The 19,349-nt window shown below is 44.6% G+C and overlaps 1 protein-coding gene across 3 annotated transcripts in view; it reads left to right on the top strand.

Annotated features, from left to right (window-relative positions):
• dlc1 (DLC1 Rho GTPase activating protein) overlaps nucleotides 1–17,735 on the top strand; it is an 82,279-nt gene extending 64,544 nt beyond the window's left edge. For all 3 annotated transcript variants that reach the window (XM_084573505.1, XM_084573506.1, XM_084573507.1), the window contains 13 exons: nucleotides 2,081–2,152; nucleotides 3,741–3,822; nucleotides 4,900–4,963; nucleotides 6,952–8,609; nucleotides 9,306–9,485; nucleotides 10,744–10,903; nucleotides 11,848–12,055; nucleotides 12,563–12,779; nucleotides 13,106–13,220; nucleotides 14,416–14,631; nucleotides 15,554–15,771; nucleotides 15,883–16,056; nucleotides 16,142–17,735. In XM_084573505.1, coding sequence (XP_084429631.1) covers nucleotides 2,081–2,152; nucleotides 3,741–3,822; nucleotides 4,900–4,963; nucleotides 6,952–8,609; nucleotides 9,306–9,485; nucleotides 10,744–10,903; nucleotides 11,848–12,055; nucleotides 12,563–12,779; nucleotides 13,106–13,220; nucleotides 14,416–14,631; nucleotides 15,554–15,771; nucleotides 15,883–16,056; nucleotides 16,142–16,241 — 3,464 coding nt within the window. In that variant the 3' untranslated portion in view covers nucleotides 16,242–17,735. The remainder of the gene's footprint in view (nucleotides 1–2,080; nucleotides 2,153–3,740; nucleotides 3,823–4,899; nucleotides 4,964–6,951; nucleotides 8,610–9,305; nucleotides 9,486–10,743; nucleotides 10,904–11,847; nucleotides 12,056–12,562; nucleotides 12,780–13,105; nucleotides 13,221–14,415; nucleotides 14,632–15,553; nucleotides 15,772–15,882; nucleotides 16,057–16,141) is intronic.
• Nucleotides 17,736–19,349: the final 1,614 nt, after the last annotated feature.

Genomic DNA, 19,349 nt, shown 5'->3' on the forward strand with positions numbered 1-19,349 from the left:
TCTGGGTTCACTGCACTCCAAAAATACTAGTCTAAACACACACACACACACTAAAACACACTCTTTTATAGAGACGGCCATTTAACGTCCCCATGGAAAAGCAGAGCTTATTGGCAAATCAAATCTTGGTAAAGCATGGTTGTTAATGTGATATTTGACACTTTGGGGGATGCCGGTGTCACGCCGGTAGCTTCTGGAGCTGCCGGCCCCTGCAGTGGCAGAGGGGAGACCCTGTCTTGGTCGTGTCACACCTTGTTGTTAGTAGGTTCGTCTGCCGTCTAGGCTTGTTGTTGGTATGTAAATGTTGGTGTAGCCCAGACCCTTCACAGCAGTAATCTTCTTGACCTCTCTTTCTTTCTGTGTGACAGTGTTTAATGGTCACCCTTCTTATGTCCATACAAAAAAATAATAATTTCTGAGTTGTTAATGTCTCACTTGAAATTATTTTATCTCTCTGTTATTCCCAAAAATGAAGTCTGTTCTCCTTTTATGTCCTTGAGCTTGTACACAAAAAAAATTTAACAATTGGTGTAATTTAGCTTTGAAATGAGGTGGAACCACTTAAATGGTGATTGGAAGATAACCTACACTAAATTACCCATTGCTTCACTGGTGGTTCCGATTAATCCAGCCACGCTCAGCCAAACATAGCACACGTATTTAAACTGTAACACACATGCGAGCATGAAATAGAAACGTTTGACTGCACCTCCTAGAAGTTACGACATCTTGTACACGTCTTGCTTTCCCAAGAATCTTACCTTCATGTTTTAGAGTCGCTCTATATGTTGTCACTTTCATCCATCGGTGTCTTTTCCTGCCTTTGTCCCACTGGTTTTGTTTACAGTTTTTTCTCAAGGTTGTGCTACATTTGTACTTGTTGTCAGTCCACTAAAGAGGGCATTGTAAAGTCAGTTCCTTAAGACGCTGGTCTGTCTCCTATCTACAGACTGCTGGCTGTGGGGGTAATGAAGTAGTCGAGGGTGTTGGTGCGTGGGCAGCCATTTGGCGTAGGTCATCTAAAAGGCTTTCACAGATAATTGGGAGACATGCTCATGGCTCCTCTTACACACTGTGAACTTTTAGCTTAACAAGCCCAAATGTCACACATTGTGTTTACAGGGAGTAGTAAAGGTACTGATGTAAATGTAAAGCACCCTTTCCCACAAGCGTCTTGACCAACAGAGGTTCCTTGAATCTTAAATATTAGCACAATGAGCTGAACAGACCATTAAAACTCACAGTGACATACCGTGTGCATGTCTTTGGTAATAGTCGTGTCATACGGGTGAAATTTTCTGTTGAAGATGTGTGTTTGAACAAAGAAAATCACTGCTTTACCTGGCTAAGGAGCTTAAGTGGCACACACCTTAACACAATTTGCACGAATAATGCTTTGAGTTTTAGCTTTAAGCTTGTTACACACTAGTGTAGTGTAGTTCTAGTTCTCGAGGTGAGCCTCGGATGTCGGCCAGTCATTTTGACGACCTTGTCCGTCAGATCACACTGTTCATTCATCATGCACCCACATACAGTATGCCAATCTCTACCCAGGAGAGATTAGCATCAAATATTAGCATCTGGGAGCTCACAGAATGAGAATGGCCACTAGCATTTCCGCTTATCCACATCAGCCACACCTGCTTCCAGTTTCTGACCAATCACAGAATAGTTGCCAGACACCACACACGAGAAAAAAGTTCTGCCCGGTCAATGTGTTGAGAAAGGGCTGCGAGAACTCCCAAACGAGGGCTGCGAGAACAAATTATTTGCTTCTCGCGGAGTATGTAACAGCCTCTCTCCCAGAGTGGCCCAGTGTGAGATAGCTAATAAGGTCAAGCAGTTCACATTTGATAAGCTGGCAACATGCTTCAGCTTTGTCTTATATTTATATTTCAATCACACTTAATAAAAACCCTTCTCATCAATGAGAACAAGTACATTTATGTATATCATTCGTGTCATTACATGCCTTTGGCTGGGGTGTGCTTGATTTGTTTTCCATTTTGTTGGGTTGAAGAGTCTTCCAAAACTCCTAACAAAGCTTTTTTTTCTGTTCTTGTCTTTTTTTTTTATGTAGAGATTGAAGCCAAAGAGGCCTGTACCTGGCTCCGGGCTGCTGGGTTCCCACAGTACGCCCAGCTTTATGAAGGTAAGGAAACGACAACCCACTCAAAGCAGCTGCTTAACAGATACTAGGTTTTGGTTTGACAATCTAGGAATCATTATTACACCAACATAAACTATTGTTCTTCTACTGAAGTGAAACACTGACATTTGTAAGGTAAATACATAATAAGAAAAGGATAATTTACTTGAATTGTACTTAAACTAAAGTGAAATGAATACATAACCCCTTTTTCACTTTTTCATGTAATTAAGGCAGTAGCAGTCATTCTGCTAAAGTGTGCAGTACACATACCCTCATTATATCCTTTGCCAGGCACACAAAACACCAACATTTGTGCCCGTGCATGCATACAAACCACATATACATTCCTGAGGGGTAAGAGGGGAGGGTTGTTTTTTCTCAGCACCAGAACCCATGCAAACCTCAGCCCAGTCTACTCTATCCCCAAACATTAACTGTGCTTTGATTATAATGTAACCTGTATAGTTACTCTTTGGGACCAAGGTTAGACTATTAAACCTGACCAGAACATGTTTTCTTTACTCATAGGATGACAAATGGTGGACAAAGAATGCTTTGCCTGACCCTTGACTTCTAAATACACACTCACCAAAATACATCAAACATTCTTTACACTCCATTTAGCTACTCTAACCGTACCATGGGCATACCAGTTGCCTTTATGTAATTACAGCATGATGACAGCAGGTCCAAGCTACCATTGTCAACAGGTCATTGCGTGTTTCCACTTAACCGTGAGAGGTTTCCCACTTGAGTCGAACATTCATTGTGTGTCTGCACAGGTGATGAGGCCTTTCTTACATACACGAGCAGCAACACAAATGTGCAAACCACAGTCAATCACTGACTTTAAAGCTTAGTGGGTTGGTCACTCCACACCAGTAGGAATTGTCGTACGCATGTTTCCCTCTCTCATATCCATGGGAGAATCTCTATTGTCTGTGCTGTCAGGACTATTGCCCCACTAAAGATAAGCAGACTGATAGGCCTGCTTTAGGACAGTCGGTTAAAGGTGCTGGCCTGCCACGAACAGCAATTTCTTATTGTCATTGTCCCTTAGGGTTTAGATGCAAGATTCACATTTTGGGTTGGGTCAGCACATTCCACGAAACATGTGTCTATCCATCCACCCCGAGCACTCCTGCCAGCATAAGGCATCTAAACCATGTGTCTTTACCAAGCCAGTGAATAGCGGGTGAAGTGATCCTGTCATTGAGGTAGACTAGAGAGAAAGAACTAGCAGCAGAAAAGGAAGTGGGACCCTGAGCTGCAGTGGAGTACCTATTGTCATTCTTCAATCAGTCCCCTGTTCTCTCCCTCTGTGCTCCATATCCCCCCTGCCTGCCCGGTCTGAAAGCTGCAGCTGTGTTTGTTTGGTCGGCTAAGACGCTACTTCCTCTTTTAGCTTTTCATCAAGGTTGAATGGGGGGGGGGGGGGGGGGGGTGAAGGTGGGTGTTTGGGTGGGTGGGTGGTTGTGTTTGTGGCTGGGGCTAGGGGCGGTATCTTTAGTTTTATCTGAAAACACTGATCCAATCAGTGGCAGGGAGATGCCCACGCTAAATCGAGTCACTCTCCTTCTCCCTTCAGATGCCCTGTTTCCCATTGACATTTCTTCAGTCACCAGAGATCACGACTTCCTCGATCGGGACGCCATCGAGGCTCTCTGCAGGTGAGATTACAAGTCCCACCAAACCATTCATCTTTCTTCTGTCCTTCTTTTGAAGATATATGCCATTCTTCTTCTCTTTCCTCCGCCTTGCTATCGCTTGCTTTGCCCCAAATGAAACCATGAGGGCATGACTTCAAAAGGAGGCATGCTTTGGAAAGTTGCTGATAAGATAAAAGAGTCATACGATAAGCACCATGGGACCACGTACTGTACCTTTTCCTCTCCCCATGCTCCTGCCTTTCTCTCGTTATTTTTGTCTTTCCCTGGATTTAATTAGCTTCTGTCAGTCTTTATATCGTCCTTCCTCTTACTTTTCAATGCTGGTTGCTAAGCAATCCGCCTTAATGTATGTATTTCTTTTTAAAGTTTCAAAGCTTTGTTTGTATGAAGTTTCAATAAACCATTGTTTTGTGCATATGAAAAGAGCTGAATAGTAGTTAGTATCACTGTAGACAACTTGTTATATTAATTAACATATGAGGAGAGGCCTAATGGCTCTTTAATGGAGTCAGCTCCTTCATCAAATTCCGACTCTAAGTAATAAACCACAGCAGGTGTTCCTCTATGCATCTGGAAGCTATCATCTCAGTGTCTCCTCTCTTGGCAGCCGTTACCCCCTTCCCCACAAACCCAACTATCCCTCAGTTCCCATCACTTCATCTCTCCATTGTTACATGATATGCTCTAAGAGCTCTCCAGAGGGTGGACCCCACCACCTCCCTTGCTCCCCGTCTCCAGGTGGCTGGGGGGATAAGCTTTCTGTCCCCTCCCCAAGTTTTCGTCGCCACTCCAGCAGATTTCATTCTCCTCGCTCTCTCCCTTTCTGTCTCGCTCTCATTCTCTTCCCACTCATGTAGGGATTATCCTTCAGCAGCTCATTAGCCAGACTGGGTGCACTCCACCTTTCCTTCTCTGGCTTTCTCTCTCCATTCCATTTTTTTTTTATTTGGTCTTGTTTCATTATTTCTACCATCAAACATCCCCATTCATGTTTTAGCAAAAATCTGCAAGCTACAAAATTTAAAGCCCCCCTCAATTTTCAATGTAACCAATCAATCAATGTGTGTGTGTTTACAGGAGACTGAACACTCTCAACAAGTGCGCTCTAATGCGACTGGAGATATCACCACAAAGAAAAAGAGTAAGTGCACACATTTGAACTATCTTTCTTCCTGAAAATCCCCCTTTGTACATCTCCTTATGCACAATTCCTTCACCTCAAACATCAGTTCACCCTTGGCCAGAGGGCAAATCTGTGTTTTCTCTCATCTTGTTTAATGAGAAGGCACCTGTCGGGTTTATTTCTATATCACTTGGGCTGTGAGGACCCTTGGGGGAGGGAGGATAGCTTTAATGTCTAAATGAAGGGGTTGCATTCACCTGGACCTCCCCCCACTTAAAGCATACTCACCTTCTCTCTCAAATACTTCCTCATACTTCTGGCTCTCCACAAAAAGAGTTTGTATGCTTGCTTTTGTGTCACTCACCAAACAATTATACTTCTCGCATCTGTGGTCATGCTTGTACGGGCCTTTGCAATGGCATGTTAATGGTATGTGTGTCGTGGTAGGGAAATGTAACCCCCAAAAATGCCAGCTGTGCCAACATTTGTTTTTAGTGGAAGTAGAAGTCTTGGAAAGTGTTTTCTCTTTTCCATAAGTAGGATAACTCTGTTAAAGTTCCAGCTGTAGGCCGTGTTGTAACTAAACTAGAAATTCCAGGACGTTTCTCCAATTTAAATTGACCTCAATTCCCTAAATTGCCTTAAGGCCTACACAGTGACATGCTTGTTCCAGGTACGTTGGTATTCATTAGGATGACCCTTTCTGTGTCACCTTTCATTTGAGGAGTCAGCAGAGGAGTCAAAGTGGCAGATAACCTACAGGACGACAACCCCCTCCCCAAACCCCACCCAGAAAACTTAGGAATGCACTGATCTCCTCACCTTTTCTTAAAAACCTCTGTCCCTCTGCCTCTTGTTCATTGTTTTGCACTCTTTCTGTCTGCCTTAATGTACGTATTATATAGTTAGTTCAGTGAATCCTTTGATGGTTTGGGGATAAGATATCTGTAGAATGTGGACAAATGGATCTGTCTCTGCTCTCACATGCACAGCAGATAGCGTAGTGCCATTATCTCACAGTCCAACCTGCATAACTGGAGGAACAAGCCTCATTGGTATAGAAAAATGTCACGAAAATATCTATTGTCCTTTTCAGAATCATTGAGTTTAAATAATTCCAGTTAATTTCTATTTGAAATTACATAATATTTTCACAACGAAACAAAAGATTGATAATGCCTGTATATGGAGTAGGGCACCATGCATTTTTTGATTCGGTGAGTGGTGCTCATTTTGTAAAAGAGCTTTAGTTCGTCAATTTTTATGTTTTGGTGAATTCAGATTATGCAATAATGGGTAGGTGGCTTTAAAAAGAGAGGAAAAATGGTAAAATTGTGCCCCGTGGTTTGGTTTTATGCGCTTGTGATTGTAGGGGAGGGTGGATATCTCTGGATAAATAATAAAAATTGACTGCAGCAGTGTACCAGTCACACTGTCTCACACTGTGCGTATACGTACAGACAGAGGAGATAAAGTCTGTGTGGATGGGGGGGTTACCCCAGTCTGGCTGGCTGCATTGAGAGCTATGGGGGTCATAATGGAATTTCCTGAACTCCCTTCAGGGTCTGACATAGATTAACCAAACTGAAGGGGGGTAACGTCCAAGTAATCAGGAAGTGAGTGAGGCATGTTTAAAGCCTGACCATGAATATCTTTACCTCAGACTAAGATAAGCATGTGCGAAACATTTTATCTGACGGACATGTATATTTATATATATGTAATTTTTGATTTGCTCTTCGACAAAGAATGATTCATTTCTTTTTATGTTAACAGTCTTGTATTATGAAACCGTTTGACAGTCTTTGTATATAATTAGAGTTCATGTAGTCTGAAAGAAATTCCATTACTCCAATAAGTTTCCTGGATCAAGGTGAAGAATGCTGGAAAAGAAGTTCACAATGACCTCTAACTATTCCCCTCTCTCTTTCTCCCTCCCGCTCTTTTTTCCTTTTCTCATTGCTATTTCTTTCTCTGCCTGGTCCCCTCCTTCGCACCCTATCCAGAGTGAGGACTCAGATGAGGACGAGCCTTGCGCCATCAGTGGCCGCTGGACCTTTCAGAGGGACAGCAAGCGCTGGTCTCGCATGGAGGAGCTGGAGGTTTTCTCTACGCTGCATACAGATGATGCCCAGGCCCAGTTTCCCAAGGATCAAGTATCTCAGAAAGGCAAGCTCGTCCTGCGTGAAGGCCATAGTTCAGAAAGCGTATTGACGGACCTCAGTGAACAGCCAGAAGTGGGCTCCATCCATAGCAGTGGGAGTGGAGGAAGAGGAGAAGAGAAGAGCCATGCTGCCGCACTGGTAAATGAAGCTGTACCTGCTGGTGCCACCCGTGCCAGCTCAGTAGCTAGCATGTGTTCGTCTTCGGGCACAGGCGGGTCGGGATGCCCTAATGAGGACTCTTTGTCTGATGGATTGCCTCCCTCACCCCTGGAGACATTCAGGCAGTTCACATTTGATGTGAAGACAGGGATGGTAGGACGAGGAGGAAGTCTGGACCGAGGAAATGGCAGTGGCAAAAGTACTCGCTCAAGAGCTAAGAGCTTCCTGAAGAGGATGGAGAGTCTACGACTTCGAAGCGGCACCTCCTCCAAGAAAAAGAAGAAGGGGAGCACCAGCGGAGGGAAAATAGAAATCAGCGGCCCCGTCATCAAAGAGGGCCTGGATGATGACAAACTGCGCAGGCTCAACTGTGTGGACATCTCCAGCATCAACCTCAACCAGAACCTCAATCATCACCGCAATCCCACGGAGACTATGACACTTAACAGGAAGCGCTCTGTATCCTACTCCACTCAGACCAGCAACGGCAGCACTGGGAGCACCGGGAGCAGCCAGTCTGAGGCCAGTAGTGGAAGTGCAGTGAGCACACCGAGTCCAGTGACTCGAGCTCGCAGCCACAGCACAGCAGCCGGCTCCAGTAAGAGAGGAGGAATGTATTTGGAAGGTTTTGATCCTTTCAGCATTCTCCAACAAGCTTCAGATCAACAGACAACACCCCCGCCAAAATCCGCCCCACCCATCCCCTGCCAAGCCAGTAGCGGGATGACAGTTGATGAGCAGAACCGCAGAAACAACTGCAGTGTTCAAGACAATAGCAGACAAGTGGAAGAAGAAGAAGAGGAGGAGGAAGAGGAGGGCATGATCTTCTTCTATTTACCAGAAGGCCACAAGCCGGGAACCTTCCCTAAAGCCCTGCAGGATGGGAGTTCACGTGCTAACAATGGGAATGATAACGGAAACTCAGTGATCCTCCGGGGACGCCAAAGTAGACGCCAGCGTCGCGCCTCTTCAGGCTCGGTCGACAGCCGGCTTAGTTTTTATGACAACGTCCCCTACACCGAGGAGGAGGAAGGGGATGTTCACAAATTAGAGGAAGTGCTTCAACATGTCAGCGGCCTGCAGCGTTTTGTTAACGCCTGGTCAGAGGCTGTGGCCGGTGAAGAGGAGGAAGAGGATGAGGATGAAGAGGAAGACGGAGACTCTGATTCAGCGCTGGACTCGGCCTCCCCATGCCCGTCCTCTCCTCTGCAGAACCGACTGGAGGAGACCGAGAACGGAAGTGACCAGGACAGCACAGGAAATCCCCTGGGTGAGGGAGAGGAAGGGATGAGAGAGAGAAGAGATTCTGGTGTTGGAGCGTCTCTGACTCGAACCAGCAGGTCAGTGAAGAAGATCTAAACTGCCTTCTTACTAATGCAGTATGACAATTAAAGGGTCAATTCACCCAAGTTGCAAATACATTTTTTCCCCTTAACTCTCATAGTTTTGAGACGTGCTTTTCTTTCATTTTACACAACTACTAAAATGATGGTGAAATTGTGTTTATTGATTTTATAGCATTGGGATTTTCCCATTTAAACAGTAACTGCAGTCATTTTAAGATAAATAACTCAAATTCTAAACCCTTCTTTTGCCAAAGTCCATGCATCGAAGGCTTAAGGACAACAAAGCAAACCTGAATCCAACAGAAACACACACAGTGTGGTACCAACAAAAGAAGTGACAGCAAGGGATAAACAGGGGGACACGCTAAGACTTCTCTCCTTACGTAATGCGGTTAAATACTCAGGAATGCTGCTCAGTCTCCATGGGGAAAGTTTCTGTGCTTTCAGGAATTCACAGGGAGACTGACGTTGTTGTTGAGTTTTTAGTCTTTTAGACAATCTCTTGATTGATGCATACATAAATCCCCGTAATCCCTGAACTGCAAATGTACTACTGTGTGTGGCCGTGGGTTATTTTCTATATTTCCGTACACACAAGCGCATGACGGGTATCTCAAGAGTTAAGTCAATCATAATTCTTCTTTTCACTTCTCAATTTGTGCCCCGTCCTTCTCTTTCAACGCCCTGCAGACCACAGAAGCTCCGCTGGCCCAGCTTTCAGAACTCCCATCGGCCTAGCTTGGCCTCCGCCCAGCTCCAGATCAGCTGCCAGTCTGTGCTACAGATGAATCTTCTCCAGAAGCTCTCCCTACTGCAGCTCACTGCTCTGCTGGAGAAACACACCCCTACGAACAAACATGGCTTCAGTTGGTAAGTGGAGCGGAGGAAAGCGGAGGCATTTCAGTAGAGGGATTGTTGGACACACATACAGGTTTTTGTAAGTTTGTTTTTCAGCTCCTACCCTTCCGTCATACCCATGTCCAAATCCACTCCATCTGCAGGTTGTTGTATAGCGTATTGACGGCTGTCCACAGAGGTTGGGTTTCACATTCTTTTCCCAGGCCCATAATTGCTGGGAGGGGGCGCACATTGTCTTTTTCTCAACGGGGAACTCTTGGCAGCTCACGCACAAGGTGTTGAGTTGGAGACTGGAAATAGCTGTTCTTAATAATTATGCTTCCAAACTATCCTCTGGATCACGTCTCGACCACAGATCTGATCTAATTTTATCTCATTTTATATGGCATACTTATCCAATATTCCACATTTCTTTTTCATCCGTAGTCCTTTCTTTTTTCTCAAGTCAGATACCAGAGAAAGGTTCATCACATCGATCATTTGATAGAGAAGCTGAAAGTGAAAATACACATCTTTTCCTTGTGTTTTCTTCTGCCCAAGGCCTTTGTTGGACAAGCATAGAAGGCGTTATGACAGTCTTATGACAGGTTGGCACTCACTGAAAGACAGAGACCAATTGTTGGCAGCTGGAGGCCTTTACATATTCAGAATTCCGCCTGGGATCATAAAATGCTCCTTTTTCATTTTCCCAAACTGTGATTCTGGGAAGCAGTCTGAGTCTTGTGAACACCAGCTCCTACAAAGAGATGCTTGTCCTGAGTCACGCATAGAGTCCCTCTGCTAAACACACTCACACCCATGCAGATAGATACACAGCCATAAATCTGCAAGCACATTCTTGTGAAATGGTCGAGGTTGCATGTTTTAACTCTGGGTTTGTGGTTGTAGACTTGCAGTTCACTAGCACCCAAGTGCACATGCACACACATTCACACAGAGCAACAAAATAGGGAGACAGACTCTGTGAGCGGATGTATAAAGCAGTGGGTTCCTCCCCTTTTGACACCCTGGCTTACAGCCCACTCCCCCGTCTATTCTCCCCTCACCTTGTTTATCCACCCCCCTCATAAACCTGGAGACAGGCTTCTGCTGCCGCTTGGTTTCCGCCTTCGCACACACATAAAACTCCCAGATGCAGTTTTTAGGGGCTAAGCTAATTCTGTAGAGGTTTGATTTAGTTATATTGAATCTGAGCTAAAAATAAAAATCACTGGCCTGTCTAAAGATTACAGTTTACAGCAAATTTTCTCTCCTTCTGTGTATGTTGCAGGGCTGTGCCAAAGTTTATGAAGCGGATCAAGGTGCGCGACTACAAAGACAGGAATGTGTTCGGTGTGCCACTACAAGTCATTGTCCAGCGGACAGGTCAGCCTCTCCCTCAAGGAATCCAGCAGGCCATGCGCTACTTACGCAATCAGTGCCTCGACCAGGTAACTTTAAGCACACAAACGTACACACATGTACAGTACAGGCTGATGTATGTGAAGCCTGTGCATATACTATAATTGTAAATGCACATATAACGTTGTGTCCTTCCTGCCAACTATTTTTAAAAGTAAGTAAGACACTTATTTCCTTTAGGATACTGGAAATAAAATATCTCAAGTTAAGGTCACCAGCAATGAGTCAAACATCCATCGAGATTGTTATATAAGAAGTAAGGAAGCGGAAACTTCTCAAACCCACTTAGTGTGTTTATACACTTTCAGTCTTTTCCACTGTTTTCTCATCTCACTGTCACACACATGTAGAAGCAGGGAGGCCTGGGGAGAGTCAAAGTGGGCCTCTGTCACCCATGTCTCCCATGAAACGGTTTGTGTGTCTGCATTCAGAAGGAAACGAAAGTTGGAATAATAATTAAAAATAAAGTTACCAATGGAGAGTAAGAAAAAGAAAAAATGAAAAATGGCAGGGATTTATTTGTTTTGTTTTGGGGGTTTTTCAAATCGGGAAAAGGCGCCTCCGTTTGGAAGTGATGAAAGCTCGTGGAAAATATTCTGGACACTGGACAAGCCAGCGGCATCAACACTGCCATTTCGTGCAGCCTTAAAAGGCCACTGATGAGATCCTACACAGCATTCAGTGCAAGAAAGCCTCCCGGGTTGTCATGGGAGCTTCTCGTAAATACAGCCATCTTGATCTGTTGTGATGTAACCGTATTGACTGTAAGCTCTGGATTTGCGGATAAGTCAAGAATATCATTTTTCAAAGACACTTTCAAAGGCCACTGTGTTCATGACGCATGAATCATGTTTGAAACGCTTTATCAATTAGATCAGACACTGAACTCGTGGTGATACTGAGGCGAATAAAGGTGACTTTCAGTGTTGTGCATGATGTAACTCCGTCCGTCTCTGTTTTCTTTTGTGTCCAGGTGGGTCTTTTCAGGAAATCGGGAGTTAAGTCCCGTATCCAGGCTCTTCGTCAGATGAACGAGGCGAGTGGTGCGGATGGAGGAGGAGTCAACTACGAGGGCCAGTCGGCTTACGACGTTGCCGACATGCTGAAGCAGTACTTTAGAGATTTACCAGAACCCCTGCTCACTAGCAAACTGTCTGAGACCTTCCTCCAGATCTATCAGTGTAAGAATACTAAAACATAAAAATTCATGAAAACATTCCTCATGCAGTCGCACCGCTTCCCTTAGCCAGCCTCACACACACACATGCAGCTGCACGTCTGTGAGAGGACTGCACCGGGCAATAGATGTGTTGGTACTGTTGTAGAGATGGTGACCTGTCATGGATAATTAAACCATGAAAAGCAGAAAATACTCGTGGAATAATAAATCCACGCTGCCACAGCTTATGCTTCTGCTACTCTCTATCAACATTCACTCAAGTTTGGTTTCTGCTGCATTAGAGACTGTTTATATACCATGTGTAGTTCTGTGCATGAAGTGAGAACCAGGAAGCATATAGTGTACACATACATGTAGGCTTATGTAATGCTCTTACAGATTCCATCATAGCTCATTCTTGGCAGGCGAAGGGAAGCCAACGGATGCACAAAAAGTTGACGTGACTTAGCATGACAGTGGTTATTAGTTTTGACAAGGAGGCCTTGACAAATTCCATCTTCTTCTCCAGACATGCCTAAGGAGCTCCGTCTCCAGGCAGCCCGCGCTGCCGTGCTGCTGCTGCCGGACGAGAACCGGGAGGCCCTGAGGACGCTGCTGTGCCTGCTGAGCGACGTTACCGCCAGCGTCTCCGAGAACCAGATGACTCCAACCAACCTGGCTGTTTGTCTGGCTCCTTCCCTCTTCCACCTCAACACGCTTCGCCGCAAGGAGAGCTCCTCGCCAAGGTGTGTTTCGGTTCACTTTCAGGATGTCATTGCCCATTACATAACAAGTCATAGGCTGTATGTTTTAAAAACAGGAAAGGGCCACTCTAAGGGAACAAAGGAGTACGATAAGGTAGAAAGAGGCCAGAGTAGAAAAGGAAGAGAGCAAAGCTGGAGAGAATAGAGAGAGACAGAGAAAATAGAACGGTTACAAAAACATCTTAGTTAAGAAGCACGTACTTCATCCCGAATGTTCATCAGCTGTGTACAGTGAAGCAGCTCTTTGTCTCAGCCTTTCATGATGGATGCTGTTTCTAATCTTGATGTGTCCTCTTCACTGGTCAAAGGGTGATGAACCGGAAGCAAACGCTGGGAAAGCCAGACCAGAGGGACCTGAATGAGAACCTGGCTGCGACTCATGGCCTGGCACACATGATCCAGGAGTGCAGGAAACTCTTCAGGGTCAGTGATCGAGTTTTTAAAATTAATGCTAGCTTGGAAGTTGAAGGCAGACTTGACATCTTCTTGGCAAACTGCCATTGTAGTCGAATGTGTGAATGAGGACAGAATGAATGCCGCCGCCGCCTCCCTGCACCACGTCACCGCCACAGACATCATGTCCCTGCATTTGTTCTGTAAACAAACATACTCCCAGTTACATAACGCGCTGAGCCAATGTCATTTGTTCGAGCAACGCCGTGCTTACGTAAAGTAAATGTAGCCGGAGGCCTCCTTTTTTGAACGCCCCTCTCACACACCATTGCACCTTTCATCGTGTTATTTTAAACCCCACTCAGGTATTTGTGTGGAAAGGTGAATTCAAGCATAGTCCCGCAAATGTCGCAAATCCAATCCACCTCCGTCGGTGGGGTTCAGTGTCTCCATGAGGAGAGCACTTGACTGGATAAACAGGAAACAACCAGCAAACTGCAGCCCTGCAAATCTAATTTAAAGTACATCCAGCCTAAAACATGCTTTGCAGCGTGCCGTGGTCTCTAAACATGCGACAGCAAATGCTTAAAGTCCATTCAAAGTTTTATTAGATTGTGGGAGACTTCCTGATGGTCACAACACACACATAAACTCAATTACCTCTCACGTTATTTTTCTAAAATTACAATTCTATTTGCTCATGGAGGAAATACAAATGGCGTCCTATGAAATGATGGGATGTAATTAACCTCAGTTTGACCTTTTCTTATCCAGTGACAATCATCGAACAAATATGGTTAAGATTCGATTAATCCTCAAAGATGGCAGGTATAAGTCCAGGAGGTAAAGAGAGAAAATGAGCCTGGAGATGAAAACAGGATACTTCCGTTTTAACTGTTACTCATCCAGGCTGCGTATAATGCAGTTTCGCATTAATGGAGGGAAGTAATGTAATAAGGAAAGAGATGTCAGACCAAAAAAGGAACATTAAGTACTGAGACATTAATCAGACATCAATTGAATTAACAATTAGTCTCACTATTACATACTGTGGCCAATATTTATTCATACAGCAAGGCTTCTAATAGTCTGCAGCAACACTTTTGTGTTCCCTTCTGAATGCAGACACACACATTTTCCATGGTTTTCTGCAACCAGTTTGCCAAATAACCTGATGTTTGAGGTGTTTGATGAATGTCCTGACTCTCCTCCTCCTTTCTAACAGATCCCAGAAGAAATGAATCGCTGCAGGAACTCCTACGTGGAGCAGGCCCTGCTGCCACAGCGCTTGGAGGAGCTCGCAGGCGAAGAGGCCGGGCACGGGGGCTACAAGGCCTTCCTGCAGGACAGCCTGGACACTCTCCTCAAAGAGGCCAAAGACAAGTTCAAAGGTTATGACAGCTTCTCCACGCCCGAACATGCAGAGCTGGCCTATAGAAAGGTAAGCCCACAAATCTGCTCATCAGTTTTCTTTAGTTCAGTTCATACTGTCAGGCTGAAAGTGAAAGTGATGGGAATCAAGACAGAAACTATTGAGCGAGTAACCACCAGTCATTCTTTCTTTCGTTAAGGCGCGCACACATCATCTCTGCTTCCTGTCTTCTTCCCTTCTCCTGCCTCTCTAAATATCGAGTGGAAAACCAGCAGTTAGGGTTTCCTGTATAGGAACACATCCGTGTGAAAGTGGCCTGGCCCTTCGCTTCTCATTCCCATCCCAGTGCTGGACTCTGTCCCAGAATGACATCAGCCTGACATAGACACACAAACATACACAACCTCACCATTATCCCAGGCCTACATTTCCTGTGTCTAGTGTGCGAGAGGCCTGCATGAGGTTATCTTTCCTCCAGTTTGAGAGTCACAAGGCGAAGGGAGTGTGTTCTTTCTCATCTGATGGGACAGTGAAGCAGCTGACTTGGCTGAGGGGCAATGGGAGGTTTTGAAACACAGGCTGTGTTGTGCATACAATTATGGCTTGATTACCACATCTTATTAGTATAATATGAGACGGATACAACAAAACTTTGTACAGGAAACACAAACACAAGACTGTTGAAGTTAATATTATTTACAACATTAACCCATATCCCCCACTTTACAAAATAAGGCAGCTATTGGTCTTCAGTATTTAACATCTTACAGGGTGACAGATTTGTTTTATCATTTATCTAGCCATAAACAATGTGAAACATAACAATTAAATAAAAAAAAACTACAGCCATCATTTCAGGATCTTGGACATTTGTTGTACGTCATTGCCAAATTCTCCCTCCAGTCATTTCCTGTTATGTTTCTGCTATCAGAAAATGATGATGATTTATAAGGAACTGTAAGTAAAGGGGCCTTTCCATCTGTTTCCCCAGGTGCATGATGGCTTTCCACTGCGGTTGTGGAAAGTGACCGTGGAAATCCCTGCGAGTCCTGAGGAGGTTTTGACGCGGGTGCTACGAGAGCAGGGACACTGGGACGAGGACCTGCTCGAGAGCCGAGTAGTGGAGACCCTCGACGAGAAGACCGAGGTTTACCAGTACGTCAGGAACACCATGGCTCCACATCCAACCAGAGACCACCTGGTGCTCAGGTAGACCACTTTCCTTCTCCTCACCTCTGTCTCCCTGACTTCTTTTATTGTCTCCAGCTTGTCCTCTAATTTAAAGTTCTCAATCCAAACTCATTTTACTCTTTCTACCAGAACATGGATGACAGACCTGCCGAAGGGAGCATGTGCACTTGTGTGCACGTCTGTGGACCACGAAGGGGCGCCGGTGGTTGGTGTCCGAGCCAACGTCCTCACTTCACGCTACTTCGTGGAGCCCTGCGGAGCCGCCAAATCCAGACTCACACACATTTCCAGAATCGACTGCAGGTGAGTTTGTTATTTAACCAAAGACGAGTTGAGGATTATAAAGTGAACCGGTGAGCTAACACCACGTCTCCTTTCTCTTATTCAGGGGTCGCTTCCCAGAGTGGTACAATAAACTGTGTGGACACTTGTGCGCTGCTGAGGTGGCGCGGATACGAGACTCATTCACCGTTCCTATGGACAAATGAAGAAACTGTGTGCAGTATGGACACTAGACACCAGACTCTTTCCACCAGAGCCTCTCATTTAAAGGACAAACCCTGAATCTAGCATTGAAGGACTTTTATGTAAAAACAGATGTTATGTTTAAAATCTGGGGCTCTCGGTGTGCTGCCAAGAGGACTCCTCTCACACAAACATTCATCCGGGCCAGAGGACATGATGTTGCTGATGTATTGTTTCAACTTTATCCAAAGGGTGCTATGGCTTCTGAGAAGCAAGGGGATTCAATGTGAGTGTGCGCATGTGTGTGTGTTTTCAAAGCAAACAAACGGTTAATATATATTTGTTGAACTGGTTTCCGCTCGCAGGATAACATGTACATATGATATTCTGTTCACTCAGTGATGTTGGTTGTGTTACCTCTGTCTTTTTTTTTTTTTATATATAATTTTTTTTTGTTACAGCAAAGCACAGGTGGGGTTGTCGACATTATTATAGTCAGCTGATTGATGAATCCATGGGTGAAGAAAGATGCGAGTGTGCTGATAACATACAGACCGAGTGGAGACAATAGACAGGACGCTGAGAGATGACAGGTGGCCGATGGCACAGAGGGTTTTTAGAGAAGACGTGGGCTGGTGGCTGGCTCCCCCAAAAAGAAGGGAATGGTCAAAAGAAAGAAGGGCCTTACATATGAATAAATGTCTCTTCATTCCCTCAAGAAGAATTAGATTCAGCTTCAGTTGTTTTGATCTTGAAGCTACATAGGCAAAATATATGACCAATGGATTTAACGGACCAAATTAAGAATACTGAGCGTTTCCTCACTGTTACAAGCGTTAGATGTTGTTTTGTTTAGAGCACAGCACAATTCACACTTCCTGAAATTGTTGTAGGCCCGGTAGTCGCTTGTATACTTAAAAGTAAAACATATGTAGATTTTTACAACTGCTTACAGGAGAACAGAAAACTCACAGTGCACTGTTCTGACCCGCAACACAATCCTTTAGCTAGTTCCACAATGAAAGACGAGAAGAAAACAGAGAAAAAAACAAATGGTCCTTTTATAAAGGTGGAGATTTTACAGGTTTTACTGTGAAGAAGAGGGCAGGTTGAATGTGTGGTTTTTAAAGGAAGGAAAATATATATATATATATATCTTTGCTTCTCTCTCCGTGCTCTTTTGTCAGTGTTGAAGATTTGGGTAACCGTAACATTCGTAAACGCTCACGCTTCGATCTGAGGGCGCGTTTTTGAGTCGTATGATTAATTCACTAAGCCATCGTTTGCATCGTAAACGTTCGTACCTTTAACTGTGTCTCTGCCAAATAATAACGCATGACAATGACAGTTAATTTAAAGCAGATATATTTATACCTCAGATATATGTTTGTTCTGTATCATACCATTTTATGTTATTTTATTGTAAGCTTTGTGTTACAGAAATGACAACAAAATGTTTTATCTTTTTTATTAATATTATTTCTGTACAGGTTAATCAAAGTGCACTATTAAATGTATTAAAATAAGACCTGTGTGTGTGTGTGTTTGTGTGTTATATAACAGTGGGAAGGGGCACGCTGTTAGGAAAGGCAAACCAAGCAATTGTGTGAGGCCCCGTGAAAATAAAATGAGAAAGCGTGGCCCCCAGATGTCTACCTTGTGGTATATTTTGCAATGACAACCATGAAGGCCCGACTGTGTTTCGATTATACTCCTCAACCCCCTCTAGGGGCCCCTTTTATACACTCTATGACAGACTTTGCTCGGTTGGACAGCACGTCTTTGCGTGGGGGCCCCAGAACCTAGGATCACTACTGAAAAATGTATATACACTGATCAGGCATAACATTATGACCATTATGACCCTCGATTGTGACTTCTGAGCCTGTCCTGTGGTGTCTGGCAACAGAATGTTGTTAGTGGGGGTCTTTGGGTCCTATGGTTTGAGGGGAGGGGCCTCTGTGGATCAGGCTTGTTCCAGTGCATCACACAGTTACTTGATCAGTTTGTGATCTAGTGAATTTGGAGGCCAGGTCAACACCTTGTGCTGTTCTTCATGTTTTTTTAGTTGTTCCTAAACTGTTTTCATGTGTGTGCCTGTGTCAGGTTGCATCCTGCTGGGGATGGCTGCTGCCATCAAGGAGTGTCATTGCTATGGGGTGGTGGTGCCTGGTCTGGTCTAGGTGGGTGGTACATGTCTAAGTAACATCCACATGAATACCAAGTCCAAAAGTTTCCCAGCAGAGCATTGAATTGTCACAAAATGTTATTTACTTCTCCTGTCAGTGGTTTTAATGCTGTGGCTGATCGGTGTGCAGGCGTCCACACCGTAGACAGCTGTTTAGACCAAAAAGTTGTGCCATTGTTCCGGTTGTGCTCCTCAAATCCCTCCTAATCTCTGCAGCTGCTTGTTTACGCTGCAGTTTGTTCCAAGTAATTAGACCTTCTCAGGTCCAGGCTCACTCTGGGTTTTCACCTCTATCTTCTCTCTGGATCTTTCCTTCATTCCACACCAATAAATCCATGCTTGGAACAGAGAGGCTTTTTAGATAGTGATCTCATCCTTGTCTTGTTTCTTACGCAACAGTTTAATGTAGCAGAAGACAGTATGGTCTGTTGTGCCACAGCTGGACAAGACAGATCCAACCCAGTCCTCGAGGGACTGAGGAGGGGAGTCACATGGCAAAAAAGAGCAGTTATGTTTTTTATTCAGTTGACACACTGAGTCTTTGCCACATGCACCTGGAGAAATGTCTTCCCCGTGTTCTGTACTTGTTTTGCCCGTGCTTTGCTCTTATCCAAACATTATGACAATCCACAAACTGTGTATTTCCACTGCTCAAGGACGAGTACTTTCCACACAGTGTCACAACAGAAACAAGTGTTCACATGTACATTTTACCCTGGCATACCTCTCGCTCACTTTCTGTTTCTGTTAAACAGTGAACTACATGCACGTCTCGAGTGCAACGCAGAACTGGAGATTAACCAGAGACCCACACACGAAACTAGACACGTGCTTGAGTTCGAATTTGTACATTCAACTGTTTGTATAATATAAGCCACTACAGCCATGGTTCCCAGCCAGGGGGCCGAGCCTCAAAAATAGAAGCGTCGTCAAAATCCAATCG

This window comes from Chelon labrosus (genome assembly GCF_963514085.1).
Source record: "Chelon labrosus genome assembly, chromosome: 2".
NCBI classification, from domain to species: domain Eukaryota; kingdom Metazoa; phylum Chordata; class Actinopteri; order Mugiliformes; family Mugilidae; genus Chelon; species Chelon labrosus.